General features: G+C 35.9%; 1 protein-coding gene across 10 annotated transcripts in view; it reads left to right on the top strand.

Annotated features, from left to right (window-relative positions):
• LOC121878482 (mastermind-like domain-containing protein 1) overlaps nucleotides 1–25248 on the top strand; it is a 51603-nt gene that overhangs the window by 725 nt on the left and 25630 nt on the right. For 3 of the 10 annotated variants that reach the window (XM_042384738.1, XM_042384732.1, XM_042384737.1), the window contains exons 2-4: nucleotides 4236–5145; nucleotides 9606–9942; nucleotides 18430–19454. In XM_042384738.1, the coding sequence (XP_042240672.1) occupies nucleotides 9635–9942; nucleotides 18430–19454 (1333 nt within the window). In that variant the 5' untranslated portion in view covers nucleotides 4236–5145; nucleotides 9606–9634. Of the gene's footprint in view, nucleotides 1–4235; nucleotides 5146–9605; nucleotides 9943–11097; nucleotides 11234–18429; nucleotides 19455–25248 lie in introns of those variants that run through there. The other 7 variants (XM_042384735.1, XM_042384733.1, XM_042384734.1 and 4 more) reach the window with 7 other exon arrangements.

Below are 25248 nucleotides of genomic sequence, written 5' to 3'. Positions count from 1 at the left end.
TACCTATTTTTCTGCAGTATTTATGGGAAGAATTTGTTATAGTTGCAAAAAACACCTCTTCTCTTATTTTGATTGTACAGTACTTTTTTAAATTTCAGAAATATGGGTTCATATTTAAAATGACTTCCACAGACATGACAAAATTTGCTTTCTTTGGAGTTTTTCTAATATTTTGAAATTTATTATTTCGCCACTTAATAGCTTACTAGCCATTTGGACGGTTTGTCTTCTTTATTACTTAGTTATGAACTCTATTGTCCAGGGTTTTAATTCATAAATCAAAATTTTTTAGGGGAACAAAGAAAAAATATGATCTACATTACTTGGGAAAATGGAAATGATAAGTGTGTCATGGGTTCCATGCTTTTGCTACAGGTACTTCAGTTAATTCAGAATATTAGTAATTAAACTATGATATTAGCCAAATTAAATGGTAATAGTGGAGCAGATGGTTAACACCAGGAGTTATTCGATTTCGTTCACTTTACCTCATGTGTTTTGGATGATAGTACAGTAATTAATAAAAAATAAACAACAATGCACAGAACCAAATTAAACCTGACCTAACCAACCTACCTACAATCATCCGTATAGCTGTACAGTACAGTACAGGGTTAATGTTCAGACATTGGCTGTCCTCAGGTTTCAATTTTCTATATTACAGTCACAAATACTATGAAAACCAAACATAAAACTTCAATATCAATTCTATTGCAAATCATTGTAAATGGAGTACAGGGTATTTCACAAATTTCTTGGCGTAAATTTCTGTATCCGCCATGTTGCCCGAGTCATTTCGTTCCTCTCCACTTTTCTCATCCTCTCCTCCTCTTTGCGACATGACAACCAATGATCTTCGTGTCATGTGACTTGGCTGGCCAATCATTTTGAAGCAGCCATTTGGAAGGCTGAAATAGACATTTTTAAGGATCCTGATGGCGTGCGAAAAGTTCTCTCTCCCTTATCTAACTGTTATTCAGCGAGTTTATCAGAACAATAGTGAAGCAATCCAAATATTACAGATCATGGTGTCCTACCATCATCAAGACTGTGTCCTACTTGTGGAAATTGTTTAATGTATTTTTAAGAAAAGACAGAAATTCTTTTGCCTGTCCATAAGCATACCAGATTGCCCAGCTGTATCCTCCACCACAGTAGCAGGTAAGCTCCAAAAAATGCTTAGGTTAGGTTAAGTGAGGTTAGGTTAGGATTTTGGTGTTTTATGGTGTGTTTTACTCAAAACTTACAGCCATTTTGGTGCAAATTAGCATTTTCTGTTACAAAGGAAATATTTATTTTTTATTTTTCATAAACCTCTAATTTGTGTAAGAAATGAAGGTCAGATTTGAGTAAAGCACACTATAATACACCAAAAATCATATTTTTGTATAAAAATCTGAGGGCAGCCAATGGACGAATATTTACCCAGTACAGTATGGACAGGTATTTCTTGTTTAACTATGGGGTTGCGTTCCTGAAAAACCAAACGTTAAGCAAAATTATCAAACAAAGGATAACAGCAAAGCATGGAAGGTGAACAATAGGTACAAACTGCCGGGTGGAAAACACTGAGTACAGTACTGTACTTCCTAATAATAATGATAATAATAAATGAGTTTGTTATTAAAATTTTCGAAGTTAGACAATTGATTTATTAATACCAAACTTCTATAATAACTACTGTATGTGATTTAGAGTTAAATGATTTAGTGAGCAAAAGGTGTGCCTAATTTGAGCAAATTTCAATTTGCATCCGTCTATAAAAATTGCTTTGACAAACAATAAAATTCATAAATGGCATATCGTAAAATACAATAGCACATATTTTATGTACAGTACAAAAATTAGCTCCTTCCACATTCAAGTCATCCTCTGGGCAGTCACCCAGCTGATTCTGAGGTGTGTGCTGTGACATCACATTGGGGGAGGGTGGTGAGTTGGTGAAGAAGTTACAGCCCAGTGTCTCCACACATACATTCACTTCACACACATACACACCCATGCTCTTAATTTTTCTTATTTTATAGTTTTACATTATATTTTCTTTTATTTCTAAGCACCCTGTACCCAGTTTTTCCCTCAAATGAGTCAAGTTATTGCTCAACCAAATTTTGACCTAATGCTGAGTGAGAAAGGGTGTAAAATTTATTTTGTGGCCTGACCAAAATAATCTTAAGTGAAAAAATGCTAAACACAGGATAACTGTATAATAATGATGGGAGGAAACAAATACCACAATTTAATTTTGATTGAGCTCTACATACAGGTTACATATGAGCCACCATTAAAAGTACAGTACTGTACTGTATCCCAGTTGCATGTGTGTGCTTTGTGCCCTTTGGTAAATTGAAATAAACAATCTGAGAATAATATCATATTTTAGGAGAAATGGAGCTGTGAACATTTTGTTGTAGTTACTGTATTGAGTTAACCTGCTTAGATCCTGCTGAGATGGAATTTTTTTCTTCATATTCACTGAAGGGTGAAGTGTTCAGTTAATGGTGTCTGGTACTTGTTGCTGTAGCTAAGATGCAACGTAGCATTACAGTAAACCCTTGCTATTTGCGGGAGTTAGGTTCCAAGGAGTGGTGCAAATTGGCAAAACCGCGAATAGCAACTTATATTACCTTAGTGCACTACTATATGCCTATACTGTGTATGAGAAACTTAAGTCACCAATAACTACTTACCTTCATATGTGGAAGTTTGGAGCTTGATGAAGTGTACATGTAGTGTACAGTTGGATGAAATCTGGTTACTGAAGCATAGAAAGATTATCAGGATCACTGTTGGAAGAGGGTGATGCAGTGGTGGTTGTGGAGAAGCGGGTGGTGGAGAGGCGCATAGTGGGGAAGCGGGTGGTGGAGAGGCACATGGTGGGGAAGCGGGTGGTGGAGAGGCGCATGGCGGGGAAGCGGGTGGCGGGGAGGTGGGTGGTGGAGCGGCAGCAGCTGACTGAGTAGGTGAGGGAGATGAATCAGCTGGGCTAATGGCTGGTTCTTTCTTGAAAAACATCGTGATTGGTAGTTGTTTCCTCTTGGCTTTGAGGTCTTTAAACATTTCCTGGTGGGGAACCAATGCCTGGTTGATTTCTAAGAAGAGATCTTACGGCTCCATTCCATGGAAAGGTTGTGGTTAACAGTGAAATCAATTACCACCTTCACAGGTCGAAATTGTTCACCCAAATTGTTCAAGCCCCAACCTTCTTGTTGGGGCCATTTCACACAGAAACACTAAAGTTTTGAATACAACACAAGAGATGCTGTGATGCAGGCAATGATTGAGCACAAACAAAGGGAGAGGAGATGCTGCGAGTGCATTGGGGTGACTTGTTGCAATGCGGGAGAGGCTCACAAGTTAGCCACCATCAGCTTACCGCGGATAGTCGAAATTGCGAATCTCAAACCTGCGAATAGCATGGGTTTACTGTATAATATTTTTCAGTGAAAATTGAATACTGTATTGCCAATTTTTTCCTCCCACTACAAATAATATGAATCTTCGTGATTTGCAAGAAATACTGAACAGTACAATACTGTGCTTTTTCTCTTATAAGCTCATGGCCCAAATGTTTTCCTAGTGAATTAGCTCCTTCCTTAGACACATTGTTTTAGACTCTTATTCAGAATAATGGTACAGTTGGTTGTTCAAGCTGCCATTTTAAGGACAGATCTCTATACTCTACCCATACTATTCTGAAGGCTAATCTTATTAGATGAATATTTCTTTGGCAGACATTAAGTTATTGAAGATGTGTAAGTGCTTCCTGTGAAGTGTAGGTAGTTTGTGGAATTTACTGAACTGTTTTTGTGATCACATATTTCACTGGGGGAGATTTATTTGTCTATCAATGTCAATACAGTATATGATAATGCAGAACTCTATACTGTACTGTATATGTAGGATATTTTTTCAGCTCCCTGTAAAGATGCCTGTTTTTTTTTTTGTTTTTTTTTCTGTGGAAAATTTAAAGGTCCACACACATCATTTACAGCAAAGTGTTATGTGAAGACATTATTGTTTATTTTCTTAGCTGTAACTCGAAGTTCCTCATTTTCATCTGTGTTTGTGGCCAGACAAGTTCTCTATAATAACTGTATAACTGTATGCTACTAATACAAGTTCCTCAAGTTTTCTAAAAATTGAAAATTCTGCAGTTCTTCACAGAAAGCTATTAAGATGCTTTTTGTATTTAATGTTTGAAATATGGAGTTTACATTTTCATCTGTTACCAGTGTCAAACAAGGTCTCTTCAGTGCAACATGTGCCATTAATATTTAATGAGAGTTCTGCTAGTTCTGCCTACTACCAAGTGCTCTTTCTCTTGCAAGTAAGTCTACTTATATTATACGTACAGTACTCTGTGACAAAGAAAAATTATTTCAAGTTACAGCAGGTCATGTTAACCCAGGCTCATTGAGATTGAACATTACCCAACTCACTCCAAATCAATCTATTTACCTTATTTGAACCTAACCAAATTTTAGTGAAAAATTTTCTCCCTTTTTTTTTCTTAAAAACTTTTTGCACCTATTATTACTCTATATGGGAAATTAGTAGACAACTATTGCCTCATAGGTCTATTGAGACCCTCAAGCACCGAAAAAACAATCACCACCAACAATGATGATCCTCCTCCAGTTTGAAATGGTTATCTGGGTTCTCTTCCAGTAAATGTGACTCTTGATTTAAAACATCCTACCACCTGATTCATAATCTTCCTCTAGGCCTTCTTCCTCCTAGATTTCTTAGGTAATGTACTGTACTACTTTAATATATTTGTTATTGACATGGAAGACTTTAACCACCTATTTTAGCCTTGACGTTCTTACACATCTATACAGTATTGCCATCTACAGTATTGACTTTCTTGTTATAAATTGGGTCTGCATAATCTTTTTAGGATGTTAATTTTATACCACAACTTGTTTAACTTCTAAAGTGTCACTCACACTTCCATGTATCTGCTGCATATGTTAACTCTGGCAAAATCATGACTTCATACAGCATGACATTGGTTTCTTGATAGGAGCCTTGCCCTAAGCAGATTATTGAGTGCTACTGCAGCTCAACTATTGTGGCTGCACTGATTCAAGTATCCACTACAAGGCTGATGTCATTATTGGGAGATGTAATTGATCCAAGGTAATTAAAAGCTATCCCCTATTCAATGTCCATGTTTGTAATGTGTTCTGTGCCTTCACTAAGAATTAATATTGCTATTGGCATGTAAGACCTTGGTTTTGTTTATGTTGACCTGGGATCCTGTTCTTTTTACTTTGTACTGTACTTGGGATTCCTGCACTTATACCTACCATATTTGTTGTAAAAAGATTAACATCATTAGCATAAGTAACCATGTTGATGCACATCTCCCTGATGGTAATGCCTCCCTGGTCTTCTGTTGTCAGTATGACAACTAACCAAGGGCAAAATACAACTGAGTGGGTAATATGAGGTACCTTGTCATATGCCATTTGTGATATAAACAGCCTGCCCTTGATTACCATTAATTTTGAAAACTACTGAACTGGCTTTGTATATGTATTTAATCTTCCTAATTGATTTAAAAGGAATGCCAAACTGTATTAGGATATTCCATAGGCCTTCCTTGATGTATGCTGTCATATGCTTGCTTTTAGTAAACAAAGCTGTGGTGACTTTACTGTAAATTCCCATTTTTCTCTCTAGCTAATTTAGCTGTAAGTAAAGATCTGTTCCAGTCTTGCTCTTCCTGTTGTAAAGTTTTAAATTATTTCATTAATTACCTTAATTTCAACACTAGCACCTTTGTCAAGATCTTGTACATTGTCAGCAAAAGTTATAAATCTTAACAGAAGCAGCAATCTTTACCACCCATCTTGACGGGAGTCACAGTAATTGCCTTGCTTTATTCAATGATTTTTTGCACATTATTATTTACAACCAAGAGTAGTTCAGATGATTTATTTTCTAGTCTTTCCACTCTACAGTTAAACAGCTCAGCTGGCAAAATGTCCCTGCCTGGTACTTTATTTTTCTTGAAAACCTTTTTTAACCATAGTACTGTACTGCACTCCTAGTCTTGTCAACCATAATAATGAGTACTGTATATGTTTGTAGTATGTTACTTTATGGTTTTATTAATACAATGCCATGGATAAACTAAAGTTTTATTGATAAGTTTTTTGTTAGACTTTTGGTACTTATTTGCATATATACAAATTATAACTGTGACCACTTCTCCCAGATGGTTTTGGTAGCCTAGTATGGAAGTAAAATACTGCATTGTACAGTACTGTATAGTATTCAAATATACCGGTATATTTCATATAGGTTCAGTATATGAAGTTAAGTTCTCATTATCCTTTCTTTAAACTTAGGTTCACTAACAAGTGAACCCCAAATTTACAATTTTCTTCATTTACATTTTTTTCAATAAACTTGGGTTACCAAACTCCCAGTGGTCTGTTGGTAAAATTTCATCACCCAAAATACAGCACAGTATGCTGATTACTAACTTATTCATTTTTGACTCTTTTGAGGTGTAGAGGTTTAGGCTATTTGCACAATTAACATCATTCACCAATTAGGATTTATTTTAATGCTGCATGGATCAGTGTGTTTATCTTTTATCTCTGGCATGCTTGAAGCAGCTGACTTCTGAAATACTGCACTAACAATTGCTAAACTAACTTTTTGCACCTTCCATTTCATGTTTTTATAATTGTACTTTATTGGATGCACTCATTGTGCAATGCAAACTTGAAAATGAATGGACATACAGTATATTCTACATTGGTTCAGTTCCTGTAACCTATAATTATGCTATATTTGCAAAAGTATGAACAATCACTGACATTCTAGTATGGTGTTGGTTTCAGGTAACTCATGTATAGTCAACAAGTCTCCAGGGTTTAAAACCCAGGTTCCTAGGACCTGGAACTTGTGACAAGTCTAAGGATAGATTGAAATTCGAAAATCAGATACTGTACTTGACAGTTTACCTTAGGTGCATGGCATTAGAGGTGCTGCTTCATCCTTGGCTTTTATGTGTAAAATGTCCCTTAAGTCTACATAGAACAGGAGGGGGTGGATATTGGGTAAAACCTTCTTTGGCTGATACTTCAACAAAGATACTGATGACATGGATTGTGTGGCAATTATAATGCAACATTTATTGTCATGTGGTAGTGTGACTCAGAGGAAGGTGTCATTCTGTATGAATAATAGCTGGTTGAGGTGTGACTGAGCCAAATTAAGAAAATCAAGAATAATTTTTGCTTACCGGTATGTGGTGGTGAAACCTCCCAACCTTCTCCCTCCAGGGAAACTGCTTTGCCAGTTGTCTCCTTTTGTGAAAATAGGTACGGTGGTAAGATTCGTTTAATTTTCTTTCTTTTTTCAGACCCAATCAAAATTTTTAGGACTTGGGAAAATTTATTTATAACTTTGTAGACTTGCTGACTATACATAAGTTGACAAATCCTTGCTAGGTTAGACAATATGAGTTTTAGGTCTTTCTCAATTTTTATTGTTTAATAGATCTGGATCTGGTTGAGATTGATATTTTTTTTTGTCTTGAAAGCCGCTTGGTGAAGTAAAATGGTCTAATTCTGTCATTTATGTACTGTACAGTACTTATTTTTAACAACTTAGTCAGGACTGATTACTGTATCTTTTATGATATGGATGATTACATGACAGATCTTGCAAGAAATATGTAACATTCTATCGCCCCTTCTTCACTTTCTCTTTAACTTAGTGTGTGGTATTTTCTGTACCCAAAACCACAAGATCTGAAATTTTAGCTCAATCAGAATCATAGTTTAAAAGTTACAAGGCCCCAATATTCAGACCCTAATTAAACTAGGAGAATAATTCAAAGTATGTACTGTACTGTATGTCTGAAATGTGTTTTGACAGAAAATATGAAATTATCTATAAAAATAGCAAAATTTTAAAAGTAAAAAGTTATGAAAATTTTTATTTTCAAAGGTTCTGATTCTCATCCTTGGAAAATTTTATTGTGTATCAGAATGAACTTTAACTTAATCTAAATCAGTAAAATTGAGAAAGAGTTGAGTATTTGGTCATAAGATAGATATTCTTTTCCTACAGTTAAATTTTGCAAATACAATACTGTACGTACCCCGGTAGAAAAAGCAAATTTCAAAATTTCTTTAGTATCTTCATTAGCAGATGTTTAATACTGTACAATATAAAAACATCTTTTAGCTGCTTTTACTAATGTTTTATATACCAATATGTAGATACTGTAGGATACAGCTTTAGTATATACAGGGTATATATATACAGCCTCTCCTCGACTTACGACGGGGTTCTGTCCAGACGACCAGGTCGTATGTCGAATTGGTCATAAGTCGAAAAGGCGAAAATAATACATAAAAATTCTAAAATGGGTGTCCCTTTTTCTTCTCAGCACCACGAGAACTCTCACTTTTACGCTTGCCAGCCATTTTAAAGGGAATTAAATTTTTTTTTTGTCAGTACACAGCGGGATCACTAACTTGGGACTCGAAAATATGTAATGTGAAAAATATTTTTTTACGACCATGGCCGTCGTATGTCCAGGTTGTCGTAAGTCGAGGAGAGACCGTGTGTGTGTGTGTGTGTGTGTGTATATATATATATATATATATATATATATATATATATATATATATATATATATATATATATATATATATATATATATATATATATATATATATATATATATATATATATATATATATATATATATATACCAAAATGTGGTCAAATTATGTATTTTTGAGTCCCAAAGTCAGTACACGGACAAAATTTTCATCTGTAATTCACTTTAAAATGGCTGGCAAGCTTAAAAGTGAGTGTTTTGTGGTGCTGAAAAGAAAAAGAGACCCAAATTTTCGATTTTCTATGTGCTATTTAAGCATTTCCGACACGACCATTTTGACTTACGACCTGGATGTCGGTCCCTAACCCTGTCGTAAGTTGGGGAGTACCTGTGTGTGCATATATATATATATCACCATATTACAATGTGATACTTTAAACTGTACAAACTTATTGAAATTACAAGCCATTAACAGTACGTATACAATACGTACAGTACAGGGGGTCCCCGGGTTATGAACAGGTTCCATTCCCAAGGACGTTCTTATGTCAGATTTGCACGTAAGTCAGAAGACATGCTATGTGCATACCGTACTTACAGAACAATGTCTAAATTCCTACTATATCACCGCCTAAGTCCTTATACAGTATACATCTAAAATCACTTAATTTAAGACAAAGAAGAAATAGAATGTCAAAATACAGTAAATTAAAGTAAAAATAAGTCATCAGGTAAATAAAATACTGTACTGTATATTTCAAGTTTAACTCCGCTCATATCGGTGGGCATTCATAAGTCGGGGACCCCCTGTATTACCAATAGATTATTTGATTGAATGGTAGATACACAGTTTTTTCCATTTGGTTAAATAAGGATTAGCTGAAATAGATTAATTCAAGCTATTAGTGCTGTAGTCTGTGTATTATACTGTTACTGGCTTGTTTCATACTTGTGTAATGTTACTGGTTTGTAGACGAATTTCATAACTAATTTCTCACCTTTCCAGCTACTGACAACTACAGTACTAAGAAGAAAATGGCATCAGAATATAGAGACTGTACCCAACGTTGTTGTGATCCTTTCAAAACTCACAGGAAAATTGTTCTTAGCAGTTTGAGGCCCCTTCCAAGACTGTTTGTAGAAACTAGTGATCCCATATATAATTTCACACAATCATCAAAAATCTGCACAAACTGTTTGAAAAAAATCAATAAGTGTGATGAACCTCATAAATTATTTAGAAAAGTGGAAAGTTCTGGAAGTGACTCTTCTTATACATCTAACTCTTCACCAATGTGGAGACATTCACTCAAGTGGCCTGATAAAAATAAAGAAATCCAAAGGTGAGAATTTATTTATATACAGGGCCTACTGTATGTCTTCCACAAGCCAGTAACAGTACTCATGTCTTCCACAAGTCATTAACAGTACACATGTATAACACACAAGACATTAACAGTACACATGTATGACACAAGACATTAACAGTACACATGTATGACACAAGACATTAACAGTACACATGTATGACACAAGCCATTAACAGTACACATGTATAACACACAAGCCATTAACAGTACACATGTATGACACAAGCCATTAACAGTACACATGTATGACACAAGCCATTAACAGTACACATGTATAACACACAAGCCATTAACAGTACACATGTATGACACAAGCCATTAACAGTACACATGTATGACACACAAGCCATTAACAGTACACATGTATGACACACAAGCCATTAACAATACACATGTATGACACACAAGCCATTAACAGTACACATGTATGACACACAAGCCGTGAACAGTACTGTACACAGACGAATAGTAACTTGATTTAAGCTGCTTCAGCTAACAAGTTGAATCTTGTTTAACCAAAAGGAAACATTATTTGTAGCTACCTGTGCTACTGAATCAAGCAGTCTACTGGTAATACATGTGCAGTACTGTTAATGGCTTGTAATTTCAGAAATATACTGTATATAAAATATCACCCAAACTATTCCCATTAACATTTTAATAAATTAATAATGTATATTACATGATATAGAGACAATATTGCAGATGCTAAACCTACATCCTATCTATATATTGGTACATAACATATTAATATAATCATCTTAATGATATTTTTAGATTGTAAGAGATTATTAACTTATGAAAATATTAAAGAACTTCCGAAATAAATTTTGTCTTTGTAATGCAGTACCGTAGCTACCGTACAGGTATTAACAAAATTCAACTGAAAAAAAAAAAATAAAATAAAATGAGTAAATACAAAATTTTTATGCAATTTAATGATTTAAATAAAGCTGAAGTTCTTTCTAATGTGAAGATTTTTTTTTCTAAAGCAAGGAGCGGAACCCTTCTGAAAAATTTAATTAGTCTGCTAGCTTTACTAGAGTCTGAGATACTGTATTACACCTTGAGATATAGTAGCATACATCATCCCTCAATAATTAGAGGGTTTTTAACTTTTGAACTATGGCTCTGATTGAGCTAAACTTTCAGATCTTGTGCTTTTTGGTATAAACAATGTCACACACCAAGTTGCAAAGAATTCGAAGAGGGTGTGGTGGCAAGTACTGCATGAACTGTCCTGGCATGTATCATGGTGGTAGAAGTAAGTGGTGGTGAAGCTGGATATAATCAGAGGTCTATTTTAAAAAATTCTTATCATCAAAATTTTTTAACTATGGGTGAAGTAGTGGTCAAGAAAATTGCAGGATAATGACCTTGCAGTTCCTTTCTTTTGGCAATGATATTTCATTGATGGTCTAGTGTAGGACATGCCAAAGCCAAAAAGCATTTGCACAAAAGAGAGATCTCTTATCACACACTTGACTTGGTATCCACAGAAGGTTAGGTTAATTGAGTACTTTACAACCCAAAAACATACCACACCTGTGAGTATTTCCAAAATGAATTATAGTACAGTATGTTAAATTTTGAATACTGTATTGGATTAGAAGCTAACACACAGAAAAGTTAAAATGAATATCATATTTAGGTTGAAACTCAGTTGTATTGGTTTAATAGGTGCCGACAAATATGCAAGCTAATGGTTTGTACTGTGTTGAGAATACTGATTCCACTGTATACAGTATGTCAATGTAGCCCTCATTGTTGTCATACATTTTTGCTTCATATTCATGTACAGTACTGTAGTTGGCAACTGATTCATTTAAGTGATAGTCATATGAGTATTCAAATTCTTTATTAAAAGTTTTGAGGCAGTTGTCCCTTTGAAGGTATGACAAAGGCAATTACAGTGGTCCCTCGGTTAACGAGCGCCTCGGTTAACGAGATTTCGGTTAACGATTTACCTTCCATAAGATTCTTAACTTGGGTTAACGAGCAATCCCTCGATTAACGAGTTTTTTACGAGCCGACTTCAACATGTTTTCGCTTGCATTTGGCGGTCCACCAGCTGTAGTATTAGTCCGTCAATACAGTAATCGGTTTTAGGGCTTAAATTCCTTACTATTTTAGTAAATATCAAGAAGTTTATACTATTCAATAATTTTAAAAGTTTAATATTAACTTTTTTAGTCATTTTAACAATTATTGAACATAATTGAAGGTAAAGAAACTAGTTTCTGGCGTGCCATCCAGCCTGTTAACACACCAGATAGGCGTTAGTCTCTCTCTGTTTTCAGTGGAGGTAACATCTTGCTTGAGACTCTCTTCAACTAAACGCTTTTTTTCTGTGTTTCCAAGCAAATTATTGGTCATTTTGAAATATATTTTACATATTGACAATATATAATGCAGTGCAGTGTTGACTTAAAGAAAATAATCTTGAAATACACCAAAAGAACTAAAATTTTATGGGTGAAATGGTGCCATAGGGTGACTTCTCTTCCACCCCATTGCCTTCTCTTCTTCCTTCTCCCTCACCCCCATTCTAATTCCCATCATCATCATCATCATCATCATCATCATCATCATCATCATCATCATCCAGGAGCCTTCTACATACACACCTCAAAGTAAGTGTACTATTCTACCTTTTTTTGTTGAATTTAGGCAATTTTCGGTGAGCTGGAACCAATCACCCAAAAACCCATTGAAACAATGGTTTCGGTTAACGAGTTTTTTGGTTAACGAGCAACCTGCTGGATCGAATTGTGCTCGTTAACCGAGGGACCACTGTAGAATGAATTGTTCTGGGAAAAGACTATTCTCCATCATACTGCACTGTGTAACTATGAGCTTTAAAGGCACTTTGTTAAGGTACAAGAAATATACACATTAAATGAAATATAGTAGAATATGCTATACTGTATATATACTGGTTTGTTAACATTGTGTTGATTTCTTGTGCAACATCAGTCATATGTGTTTTGGAATTAATGATCATGTGCCAAAGTGATTCACTTAGGTAGGATTTTAATAAAATTGTTTAGCAAATGCTTTAAGTATTAGGTAATTTGTAAACCAAAATACAGGTACCCTCGCTATACAAATGTTTTCTCTATGAACATTCGCTTATACAAATATTCTATTCTTACACTCTTTCTAACTACTGTGTATGAAAGCTATTCTTGCTTATACGAATGATAGTCCCTTAAGATAATCTACCAAATTTAAATGTTATATTTTTTTTAATGTGTTAAGTACTAAATTACAGCATTGTATAGTACAGTACAGGGGGTCCCAGGCTAAAGAATGGGGTTAAACTTGAAATTTACAGCACAGTATTTTATTTACCTGATGACTTATTTTTTACTTTCTTTTACTTTTTTTGTCATTTTATTTCTTCTTTTATCTTAAATTAAGTGATTTTAGATAAATATATATTAGGACTTAGGCTATGATATAGTGGGGTTTTAAACATTGTTCTGTAAATACGGTATGCACATAGCATGTGTTCCGTCTTACATACACTTCCGACTTAGAACGTTCTCGGGAACGGGACCTGTTCGTAACTGGACCACCTAGTTCTGTATTTTACAGCATATAAGATCCACTGCCACATAAGACGCTCAGCCATGTAAGATGCTCACCCACCATTTTGGCATGGAGTTTTTAGGAAAAGAACTTTTGTGTGTATATTCATCCTGTAGTCATAGTTTTCTTAAAATAATATATACAGTACCATTAAATGTGAGGAATAAATAAAAATAATACCAATATATAAGTTACAGCAAAAAATACTGTATTGCCAAACAAGGTAAATAAAAGCCAAATGAAAGTTTATCACAATCGCCATTTGCATATACAGTACTGTACTCCCTGCTTTACCATAGCAACGGAGACCAGCAGGGATTCTACCTCTGCCGATTCCCAAGCAACACTCCCCCCTCCCCCCCACATGCCGCGCCCTCCTCCCACTCCCCCACTGAGCCAGCTAACTCGTGTGCAAAGAAATGTATATTCCCTTTATGTGTTTGCCCTTAGGACAATTATGGCTTTTACTTTTTTCACAATATGTATGTAGGGTGATGTGTGCATGTAACTGAGTAGAAATAAATGAAGAAAGTTACATAGACTGGAAAATACGAATTGAAAAACAACCGTAACACCTCACAACTTGGCCTAGTAGCCTGGTGATTACAGTGACGAGTCTAAACTGGCTACAATGCCGCCAGCGATGTTAACAGATGCAAATGTAAAAAGAAAGTTATCTGTAAATTTTCATTTGTATCAGGTACAGTATTTGTAGATTTAAAAATAAATGTTGCAAGTATGGTATTAATCGATTGTAATACTTGTAAGAGCTCAGAAATGGTTACTGCTTAGCTGCTTCTGAAGAGTTGGGTGTAACAATAATAATCCGCTCCAGCAGGTTGCTCGTTAACCAAAAAACTCGTTAACCGAAACCATTGTTTCAAAGGGTTTTTGGGTAATTGGTTCCAGCTCACCGAAAATTGCCTAAATTCAATAAAAAAGGTAGAAAAGTACACTTACTTTGAAGTGTGTATGTAGAAGGCTCCTGGATGATGATGATGATGATGGTGGGAATTAGAATGGGGGTGGAGGAGAAGGGAGAAGAGAAGGCATTGGGGTGGAAGGGAAGTCACCCCATGGAGCAATTTCACCCATAAAATTTTAGTTCTCTTGGTGTAATTCAAGATTATTTTCTTTAAATCAACACTGCACTGCATTATATATTGTCAATATGTAAAATAAATTTCAAAATTACCAATAATTTGCTTGGAAACACAGAAAAAAAGCATTTAGTTGAAGAGAGTCTCAAGCAAGATGTTACCTCCACTGAAAAGAGAGAGAGACTTAACGCCTGTTTGGTGTGTTAACAGGCTGGATGGCACGCCAGAAACTAGTTTCTTTACCTTCAATTATGTTCAATCATTGTTAAAATGACTAAAAAAGTTCATTTTAAACTTTTAAAATTATTGAATAGTATAAACTTCTTGATATTTACTAAAATAGTAAGGAATTTAAGCTCTAAAACCGATTACTGTATTGGCGGACTAATACTACAGCTGGTGGACCGCCAAATGCAAGCGAAAACATGTTGAGGTCGGCTCGTAAAAACCCGTTAATCGAGAGATTGCTCGTTAACCGAAGTTAAGAATTTAATGGAAGGTAAATCGTTAACCGAATTCTCGTTAACCGAGGCGCTTGTTAACTGAGGGATCACTGTAATTAACTGTTTATTGAAAGAGCATGGCAGCCGGAAGGCTGAAAATATACAGTTGCCCAATTGGGGAATAAGTCTCTTGGTTGTCAAATAATATACTGTACAAGTATAATAACTAGGTGGTGAGAACTTCATACTACAGGGCATTTCAACATAGTGACAGTACAAAAAGGTAATATTGACTGGGAGTGAATACGCTGGTTGATTACAAATTATTGATAATTTTTACAATGGTTGGGACTGGGCTGTTCTTATAGCGATCAGTACATGCTCATATGGGCTGCATGTGGTTGTGGTGTTGAACAGCAATTCGCGGACAAGGGATCTCGGGTGGTAGTTGGAGCCGGTGTCTAGGATGGCGCTTCTTGATATGTGGAGTAGGAAGGGGAGAGAATAATCTTGCATGTCTGCCTTACGGAAGTTAATCGTCTCAGGTTATCATCATCAGTACAGTACAGTACTGTAGTTATAAATCAAGTTTTCATGTTTACAAAAATTATTTTCTTAATGAATTAAAAATAATAATAATGTGTTTTAGTAAGTAATAATATATTTATAATTCTGGAGTTGGGTTAGGTAGGATTTAGCCTACTGGAGACAGCAACTGGGGAATTCATTAGCTTATGGGAGACCGCAACTTTAAATATAGGATGCAGGCTGATTTTTAGCCATTTTTCAGACAAAAAGTGCGCCTTATATGCCATAAAATACGGTAATAGGATACAGAAATACAGTACCGGTAAGGTACTGTATTAAATTACAGTGGTTAGGTATTAATTTATAGTACTGTAGTTAGGAAAGTATATTTGTTTGTTTGTGAACCAATTTAATTTTTTTTTTAAATATAATACAAGTACCTGTACTGTATTGGGGTTTTCTTGTCATTGGGTAACTGAACCCTAGTTTTCCCGATGTTATGTTATTCAGTATTTTTTTTTACGGCGATTAGCCCACCTGGGCACAGGTAATGACCCACATCGGGGGGGGGGCAAAAATATAATAATAAATAATAATTATAATAATAATATAATAATAATATATCTATTTTTTTATTTTTATTATTACAACAATTAATAAAATTAATAGCAAATTAATAGGAAAAAAAAAAAAAATAATAACCATAAATAAATACAAAATCGAAAAATTAAATCAAGACTGAGAAATTATATGCATTATATATGTTGTGTTGTCCAAGTAAGAGAAACAATTGAGACCCTGCAATTGTGTGTAAATGAGGCAGAAAGACAGATCAGTAACCTGGGACTTGGTCACAATTTTCGTGATGTCATATGGCAGCAGGGTCTACCATTAGACAATACATTATGCTTCCAATATCTTCACAGGCGGTAGTACCTCCCTGTTTGGTAGCTGCCTATCTACCTACTACCTGTATATGATTATTCACTTAATAAATGGTTTTCAAAGAACCTAACCCATTCGAATAGTGAGGGATACCTGTATGTACAGTATAGTATTACTGACAGTACAGTACGCCCGGATAATTTGCAAATTTTTATTTCGCTGTCCTCTGTTATTCGCGGATGACACCCTGGATGTACCCATAAATGTCTGCGGGTAGTTTTTTAAGTTACCGGCATTTTCGCAGCTGGGACAGGGCACCATTCATTCTAGAGACAATAATTTCCTTTACCTGTATTGTATTGTACATATATATGTGTGTGTGTGTGTGTGTGTGGGCACACATACACACACAAAACACTTACAAATAAATAATAATGGGAAAATCATCTAACAAATAATCAGAAACAAATGTACTATTAAAAATGTTGAGTCTACCCCCATGTCTACTCCGTTCTTTATTAATAACAAAGCATGTAGTAGACTTGAGGGTAGACTCAAAATTTTTAATACAGTGATCCCTCGGTTAATGAACGCCTCGGTTAACGAAATTTCGGTTAACGAATTACCTTCCATAAGATTCTTCACTTCGGTTAACGAAAAAATTTCGGTTAACGAATTCCTTACGAATTTTTCCCAACATGTTTTCGCCTGCATTTGGCTGCTCACCAGCTGTAGTATTAGTCCGCCAATACAGTAATTGGTTTTAGGGCTTAAATTCCTAACCATTTTAGTAAATATCAAGAAGGTTGTGCTATTCAATAATTTTAAAAGTTTTATATTAAATTTGTTAGTCATTTTAACAATTATTGTAACATAATTGAAGTACAGGAAACTAGTTTTTTGCGCGCTAAACAGCCACTGAACACACCAAGCTTGGCGTCAGTTTGCTTATCGGTTCAGAGGAAGGAACATCCTGTTTGAGACTCTTCAACATAAACGCTTTTTTTCTGTGTTTCCAGTCAAATTATTGGTCATTTTGAAATATGTTTGTGTTGATTTAAAGAAAATAATCTTGAATTACACCAAGTGAACTAAAATTTTATGGGTGAAATGGCACCATGGGGTGACTTCTCTTCCACCCCAATGCCTTCTCTTCTCCCTTCTCTTCCACCTCCATTCTAATTCCCATCTTCATCATCATCCAGGAGTCTTCATCATACACACCTCAAAGTATGTGTACTTTTCTACCTTTTTTGTTGAATTTAGGCAATTTTCGGTGAGCTGGAACCAATTACCCAAAAACCCATTGAAACAATGGTTTCGGTTGACGTGTTTTTCGTTTAATGAGCAGCCTTCTAGAACGAATTGTGCTCGTTAACCAAGGGACCACTGTACTACATTTGTTTCTGATTATTTGTGAGAGGATTTTGTGTGTGTGTTTGTGTGTGTCTACACACACACACACACACACACACACACACACACACACACACACATACACACATAGATACAGTATATACAATACAGGTAAAAGAAATAATTGTCCGAAGGGCAAACACATAAGGGAATGTACATATCTTTGTACACAAGTAAAAATGTACCCCCACCTGGTCAGCAAATGTTATTCACGGATTTGGCGATTCGCAGCCATTTTCAGAACCTAACCCCTGCGAATTTGAAGGGCCGACTGTATCACCAGGTACTAATATTTTAAATTTTTTTATAGTTTGTCTACAAAAGTATTATTCATTTTAAAGTATTATTGTAATGGTATGACACTTACTGAATTTTGCTGCAAGTAATGAAAGAGAATTTATGGTACTTTCTATGTATGGAAATTTTTTTTATTGATTTTTATTCAAACACTTTCTGATGAAATTAATATACAGTAATTAATTTTTCACTTTCAGGAGAGATGACTGTGATTTCCCTCTGAAAATGTATACCGGAGCTGAGACCAGTAAAGAAACACAACACATTTCTCCACATATAGCAGCTCACAAGTCTTTTGCGGCACCTACAACCATTGCATCTACTCTGCCCCCTCTACCCCCTCTACCCTCTGTGGCAGTTCCTGGGTCAGGACCCCAGGACTTTGCACACCTGTCTACTACACATAAGAGTGGGTTGAGTGCTCACATCCCTACTTACAGAGTGGGCATACATGATGCACCTTTTCTGTTGTCTCGTCATGGCCACTCCAGCCACTCCCACTTCTCCAAAAATACCCCACAAGATTTATCTGCTCACTCTACAGCTGGAGCAGAAAAGGCAATTCCCATGGAGTTGACACCCCATACCTCATCTCACTACAAACCCTTGCCTCACATTCAAACAGTTGTGAGTCAAGGTGTGAACAATAGTCCAGTTGGGACACTCATGTCAGCATACCAGGCTGACAGATTATCCCCATATTACCGTGTTCCAGATTCACTCATAAACCTCCAGGGTCCGTCTGCTGTATTGGTCTCTTCTTTTGGGGGAGAAGTTGGAGTTTCAACACCCCACTCCATCTCTCAGACCACTTCCCTAGTACATGCACAGTCCACCATGTCGGCACAAAACTCCGCTACTAACCTGACGACCATGCCAGGTGTGTCTTTGGCAGCGTCTGTATCTTTACCAGGTGGTATGAGCCCAGCTGTTAATACAACAGTGTCACAGAGTTCCTTACTACCAACCGACTGTGTTGCGACTCCTACTGTGTCATCTGCTTGTGCAGTATCTCAGGCAGAGGTTAAGAAAAAGAGAAATGAGCATTTGGAACAATTGAAAATGTCTACTGGGCAGGGAGGTGATGGATCCCAACAGACAGTTGGGCCTCACAGAGACCTAGTGCGTCAAGCACTCCAGGCAGTTGTCACACATCCTCAACACAAAACTGGTAATGACCAAGAAGTAATTGAATACAACTACACTGCTGGTGATATTGCAGGTAATTTTAGCATACCAGCCATCTTATACCTCTGCATTAAAACCAGTACCAGCAGTGAGTTTGTGTGGCTCCCCAGTAATTGTTTTCCCTACATATCTAAACTTTGCCATAGATTGGTTTTGTATCAAGTGTGGTATTAGCAGTTATCATACCCCTTATTAAGATAGTTTTTCTCAGCACATAATCAACATCTGTCTTTTCATGTGATATGTAGTTTACAATTCTTAGGGCAGGAAAGCACATGAAAAATACTCCATAAATACGTAATATCGTTGTCGTTGATTCATAGTCTCACTCCAGTGTTGAATGTGTATTAACATTAGTTCTCTACTTGAAAGCTATTTAATTCTCTTCCAATTATAGTATAATGAATGAAGCAGTTTAGAAATAGAATATAAACAAAGGATAATGTGACTAAAGTATATAAAGGAAGAATAATCAGGAGGCAGGAGCAGAAAGACAAAAAGATTAAGCAAAAGGTTGATAGAGATTATTGGATAGGACTATAATGTGTATACCGACAAAGAGTAAGCATCATTGAGAAAATAGTAGTGCTCATTTATATTTTTGTGGGTTAAAAAATCACATTTTGTTCATCTCTGACTGACCATCCCTTTCTTCATTATCTTTAGCTCAGCTGGTCAAGAATCAGCACAAGCTATAATCATGGTCTTCCATCTGTGCATGCAGTTGTGTTTCTCATTTTCTCAGAAACTCCTGGGTATATTTATAGCCTGACATTGGCTCCAGGGAGACTCATGTATTCTATACCCCAAGTTGACTGGGTTATAACCCAGGTGAATTGGCATCATTTATGGCTGGCACAGTGCTAATTAAATAATATATGATCCTTTCCCATTGCAACCATTGCTGTAGAAGGGAGATCAAGAAAACAAAGGTTAATTTAATGAAGAAATAAGGGCAGACATATAGACATACACAACTTCTTCATTGTTACCATTGGCTGTCTTGGATTTGCAGCAACATTTATCAGTCCAGCCAACTCTCTGGTTGAAGACAGACATCAGCCTCACTGCTCCGTGGCTATAATCTGAGCTAAGTGCATTCATTACCTTTGTAAATTACAGCACTTAGGGGAGTATTATATTTATGCCACACAGTTCTATACATTAATTGTATCATAACAAATCTAGACATTTGTTTTGGGTTGAAAAAGTTGCTTCAGGGTTGTTAATAATCCAGTTGACTATTCATCTGATGGCAGTTTGAGATGTTGGGTGTACATCCACACTGTGTCAAAGGAAAGGCCCAATTTTATGGCATATGTTGCTATGGCTATCCTTGGAGGATAGATTTAAAAAAAAGATACTGTACTGAAGTTAAGGGTTGAAGTGCTCTTTTTTTAATGTTAGTTGGGATGTACAGTATAGTACGGTACCAATTTTCTTTGGAGTGACATGCATGGATATGGTATTCACTCTATGGTGATTGTTGCATACTTTTCTATGAGTCTCAGTGAAGTGTAGGAAAACCTTTTAGGGGATTCCTTGTTTGTTTGAATGGGTTTGGATATTTTTTAATAAGAACAACATTATCTTAATTGGTTTTTGGTAGACTTCAACTTGCTAAAAACTTGACTTTGTATATTAAATTAGATGGGCAAGTACTTTAACTATTAGTTTGAACTTGCACCATATGGCTGAGTTGTGCCCTTCAACAGGTGTGTAACCATATGTTCTATAACACTAAGGCCCTATGCCATGCTAGTACCATGAAGGTTAGGGTTAGTCTTGTCTGTATTCTATCCAACCATCAAACTTGTTTGTTTTCTTCTGGATAGGGGAAACTTTTAAAGGAACATTTCTCATGTAATATTAAACCTTATTAATTAATTCAGCGTAATATACCTCGATACTTTCACAACGTAAGGAAATCTTCACCAATATCAAACGGCAATTAAAGATTTTTTTGGATTCCTTGGCCCAGTGTGCAGTTGGCTGACAAGTAATGATTTTAATTGGCCATATTAAAACTGGTATATGTTTTTTCTTTTGGGATATTTGCCTGATTAATAATCCTTCCCTTTGAGGCCAGCTGCCAATATTGTTAGGCAGTTTATGATAAATTGTACAATTCGTAGACTTAAGACATTAGCTGTTGAAATGCATCAGCTGTGTAGATACAGCTCTTGCTTCCCACCACTGAGTGGGGCACTCCCAATTGACCCAGCTGCAGAATAGTTGCCTAACAATATAGTTAGGATGTGATTTGTTTTTTAGTATTTGCTTGATGTTCAGATATGTGGCCTAGGGTTTATTGTCCTTGTGACCATTTTAAATCCACGGTTTTATTGTTGACATGAATTTTGATGAATGAGTACAGTGGTCCCTCGGTTAACGAGCACAATCCGTTCTAGAAGGTTGCTCGTTAACCGAAAAACTCGTTAACCGAAACCATTGTTTCAAAGGGTTTTTGGATAATTGGTTCCAGCTCACCGAAAATTGCCTAAATTCAACAAAAAAGGTAGAAAAGTACACTTACTTTGAGGTGTGTATGTAGAAGGCTCCTGGATGATGATGATGATGATGGGAATTAGAATGGGGGTGGAGGAGAAGGGAGAAGAGAAGGCATTGGGGTAGAAGAGAAGTCACCCCATGGTGCCATTTCACCCATAAAATTTTAGTTCTCTTGGTGTAATTCAAGATTATTTTCTTTAAATCAACACTGCACTGCATTATATATTGTCAATATGTAAAATAAATTTCAAAATGACCAATAATTTGCTTGCAAACACAGAAAAAAAGCGTTTAGTTGAAGAGAGTCTCAAGCAAGACTGACGCCTGTATGCTGTGTTGGCAGGTTGGATGGCGTGCCACAAACTATGTTAAAAAATTGTTAAAATTACTAAAAAATTTAATATTAAACTTTTAAAATGATTGAATAGTATAAACTTCTTGATATTTACTAAAAGGGTAAGGAATTTAAGCCCTAGAACCGATTACTGTATTGGCGGACTAATACTACAGCTGGTGGACCTCCAAATGCAAGCTAAAACATGTGGAGGTTGGCTCGTAAGAAACTCGTTAATCGAGGAGTTGCTCGTTAACCGAAGTTAAAAATCTTATGGAAGGTAACTCGTTAACCGAAATCTCATTAACCGAGGCGCTCGTTAACCGAGGGACCACTGTAGATAATTTGTCTACATCAAGGCCTCACTTGGGAACTTTACCCCAAATAATATGTAGTCTGTTAATATTTGCTGAACATTTACTTTGTGGAGAAAAATTTCCATAGCTAATCAATATTATAATGAGAAATTAAGTGGGGAAGGGTCTTTCAGAAGTGTTGGATGCTCCATGCTTCTGACATTTCTACATTGGTGGAGAATGATAAAATCAGCATACTTCAATATTCATCAAACCTGCACTCAATCATTATCATTACAGCATTTAGTAATCACATCATAATTATGTGATTGTACATAGGTTCAGTGTTGTTTTATTTGCTAAGCATTAAAGACTCCAGAAGCTTCTACCAGTATTGAACTGGGTTACAAAAGGTCTTATGTGATAATTTACTTATATAGTTTTAACCCCAGCTACATATTTAGGTATACTACTGTACTCTAGGATCCAGTTGTATATATGTATTCAATTCTTAGATAAAAATCATAGTTATTGTTTGGACAGAGATCTAATTGGGGATTGTCAAAATGTGGTATGGACACATTGAGAATATTGAAAGTGAAATACTGTACCTATAGGTAAAAAGTGTCTTTTACGGTATATTAGAGGTAGAGGGGAAGACGAAGATGGACGTACGTACAGTATTGCTTAAATTGAGGAGGATGGATGTCTAGGAAACAAAAGGTTGTGTGATTGATGGAAGTGCATAATGAGTGAATTGGTTTAAGGTGAGTGAAGAGAGAGAGAGCAAGTTTTTGCTCTGATGCCGACTACTCTCAGCATAGTGGAAAAAGGATGTTAAGAATTAAAAAAAATAATAATAGATTATAATTCAGAAGTAAAAATAGATTTCAGAATCAATTAAGTAATCATGATGGTTCAGTGTTACCAGTTATTGATGAGTTGCATTGAATCTTCTCCATGGTACATAATTAATGAAAAAGTGACATGTAGTTTCCTGCATAAATCTTTATTAGGAGATATACTGGAGTTGATGAGAACGTTTAATGATTTGTGGGCGTTTGGAGTATCTAAGGCACGTTTCTTGGTACATGATCCTTCCTATCACCCTTTGTGCTGTATTGGCAGTCTTAGGTCTTGTCTTAAATCCCAAACCACCCTTAAAGAATGGACTGAGTTTAAAAAAATATCCCAATTTATACTTGGGGAGGGATGAAGACTTGACCTGGACCTTCCCACCTCCCTTATAAGAACCTTTGCCAGGAGCAAAGAATGAATTGACTGCATCAACTTCAGTTAAATTTATTCAACCTGCATTGGTTCAGTTGACTGATACTATCATCATTACACACACACACACACACACACACACACACACACACACACACACACACAAAAAGTTTCATGGTAACATGGGCATCATGCATTGGAGTGAATGACAGTCTCATGGGTCACATCATTATCCCTCCCAAGGCATAAAATGAGAGTTCACGATCGTAGTTCATTCTTTTAGTTTAGATTTTATATTCAATATTGCCACTACAACAGCCAGCTTGGATATTTTGAGTGCTGAGATTAAAGTTCTGATATACTTTTCTTGTCATGCTACAACTCGAAGATATTTCATTGAGTTATACTGAAATTATGTTTTTGCACTTGCTTAGATGCTGTGAACATCTTATTACATAATGAGAGAGATTAGTGTTCTCTGATTATGTATTCTAGCTCCTAATTTGAAAACTATCTGAATGCTATGGAAGCCTAATTAAGTCATAAATTTCCCCCAAATTTGGTACAGTATTTGCATTCAGTTGGATGTATCAAGTAGTTCATATATACCAATTAGGCATTCCGACTCCTGATAAGCTAGATTTTTAACTCTGTAAAGCAGGCTGTGCACATTATGTGGAACACTTATTTGTCCTGGGCAAGTGACTTAAAATTTACAAGTCTGGATATTGGGATATTTTTGTCATTGGACAAACAAACCTTATTTTTCCCATTTGTTTTTGTATTTGAGATGCAAAAATTCACTTAAGAACGTTTATAAACCTAACCATTCGTTTATCAAGGGATACCTGTACATCCTTTACAAGAGTTTAGTTAGAGTTAATATATTTGTAAATTACAGTACAGGAAACTCCCTCTAATCTGGACTCGCTTAATCTGGATCCCTTGCAAATGGGGCTGGGGTTCAGCAGCAGATACAGGTATCTCTAACCCAGAAAAACTCAACCAAAATCCAGTTAGTAAGGGGGGTGGGGGTGGGTCGTTTAGGCGGGGACTTCCACTATGGTGGCACAGGATGGTAACTCATCAGCTACCTCTGAGGAAGCTTTAAAAGTGTCTTAAGAAATATGAATAGTGTACAGAACTTACAGTAAATGAAATTAGCAGTGAAAACATAACCTCTGCTCCACCTTTGGTGGCGTACATTGTGAGCATCGTACAGTCACCTCCAGCCTCAACCGCCTCATCATCTCAAGACTCAGCTGCCTCATGATAAGTTAATAATTGATAAGTACATTACTTTATTATTAACATGTACTATGTGTTTCTATTTTTTCATCAACAGACATATTATAGTGCAGTAATAATGTATACAGTGCCAGAAGAAACACTTTTCTAATTTGTATGATTCTTTTAGTATTCTCCCATTATATCAGTGAAAATATTTATGGCTAGCG

Source organism: Homarus americanus, unplaced genomic scaffold, assembly GCF_018991925.1.
Source record: "Homarus americanus isolate GMGI-L3 unplaced genomic scaffold, GMGI_Hamer_2.0 scaffold41027, whole genome shotgun sequence".
Classification (NCBI taxonomy): domain Eukaryota; kingdom Metazoa; phylum Arthropoda; class Malacostraca; order Decapoda; family Nephropidae; genus Homarus; species Homarus americanus.
The sequence above is the reverse complement of the archived record's forward strand: the minus strand, read 5'-3'. Positions and strand labels throughout refer to the sequence as shown.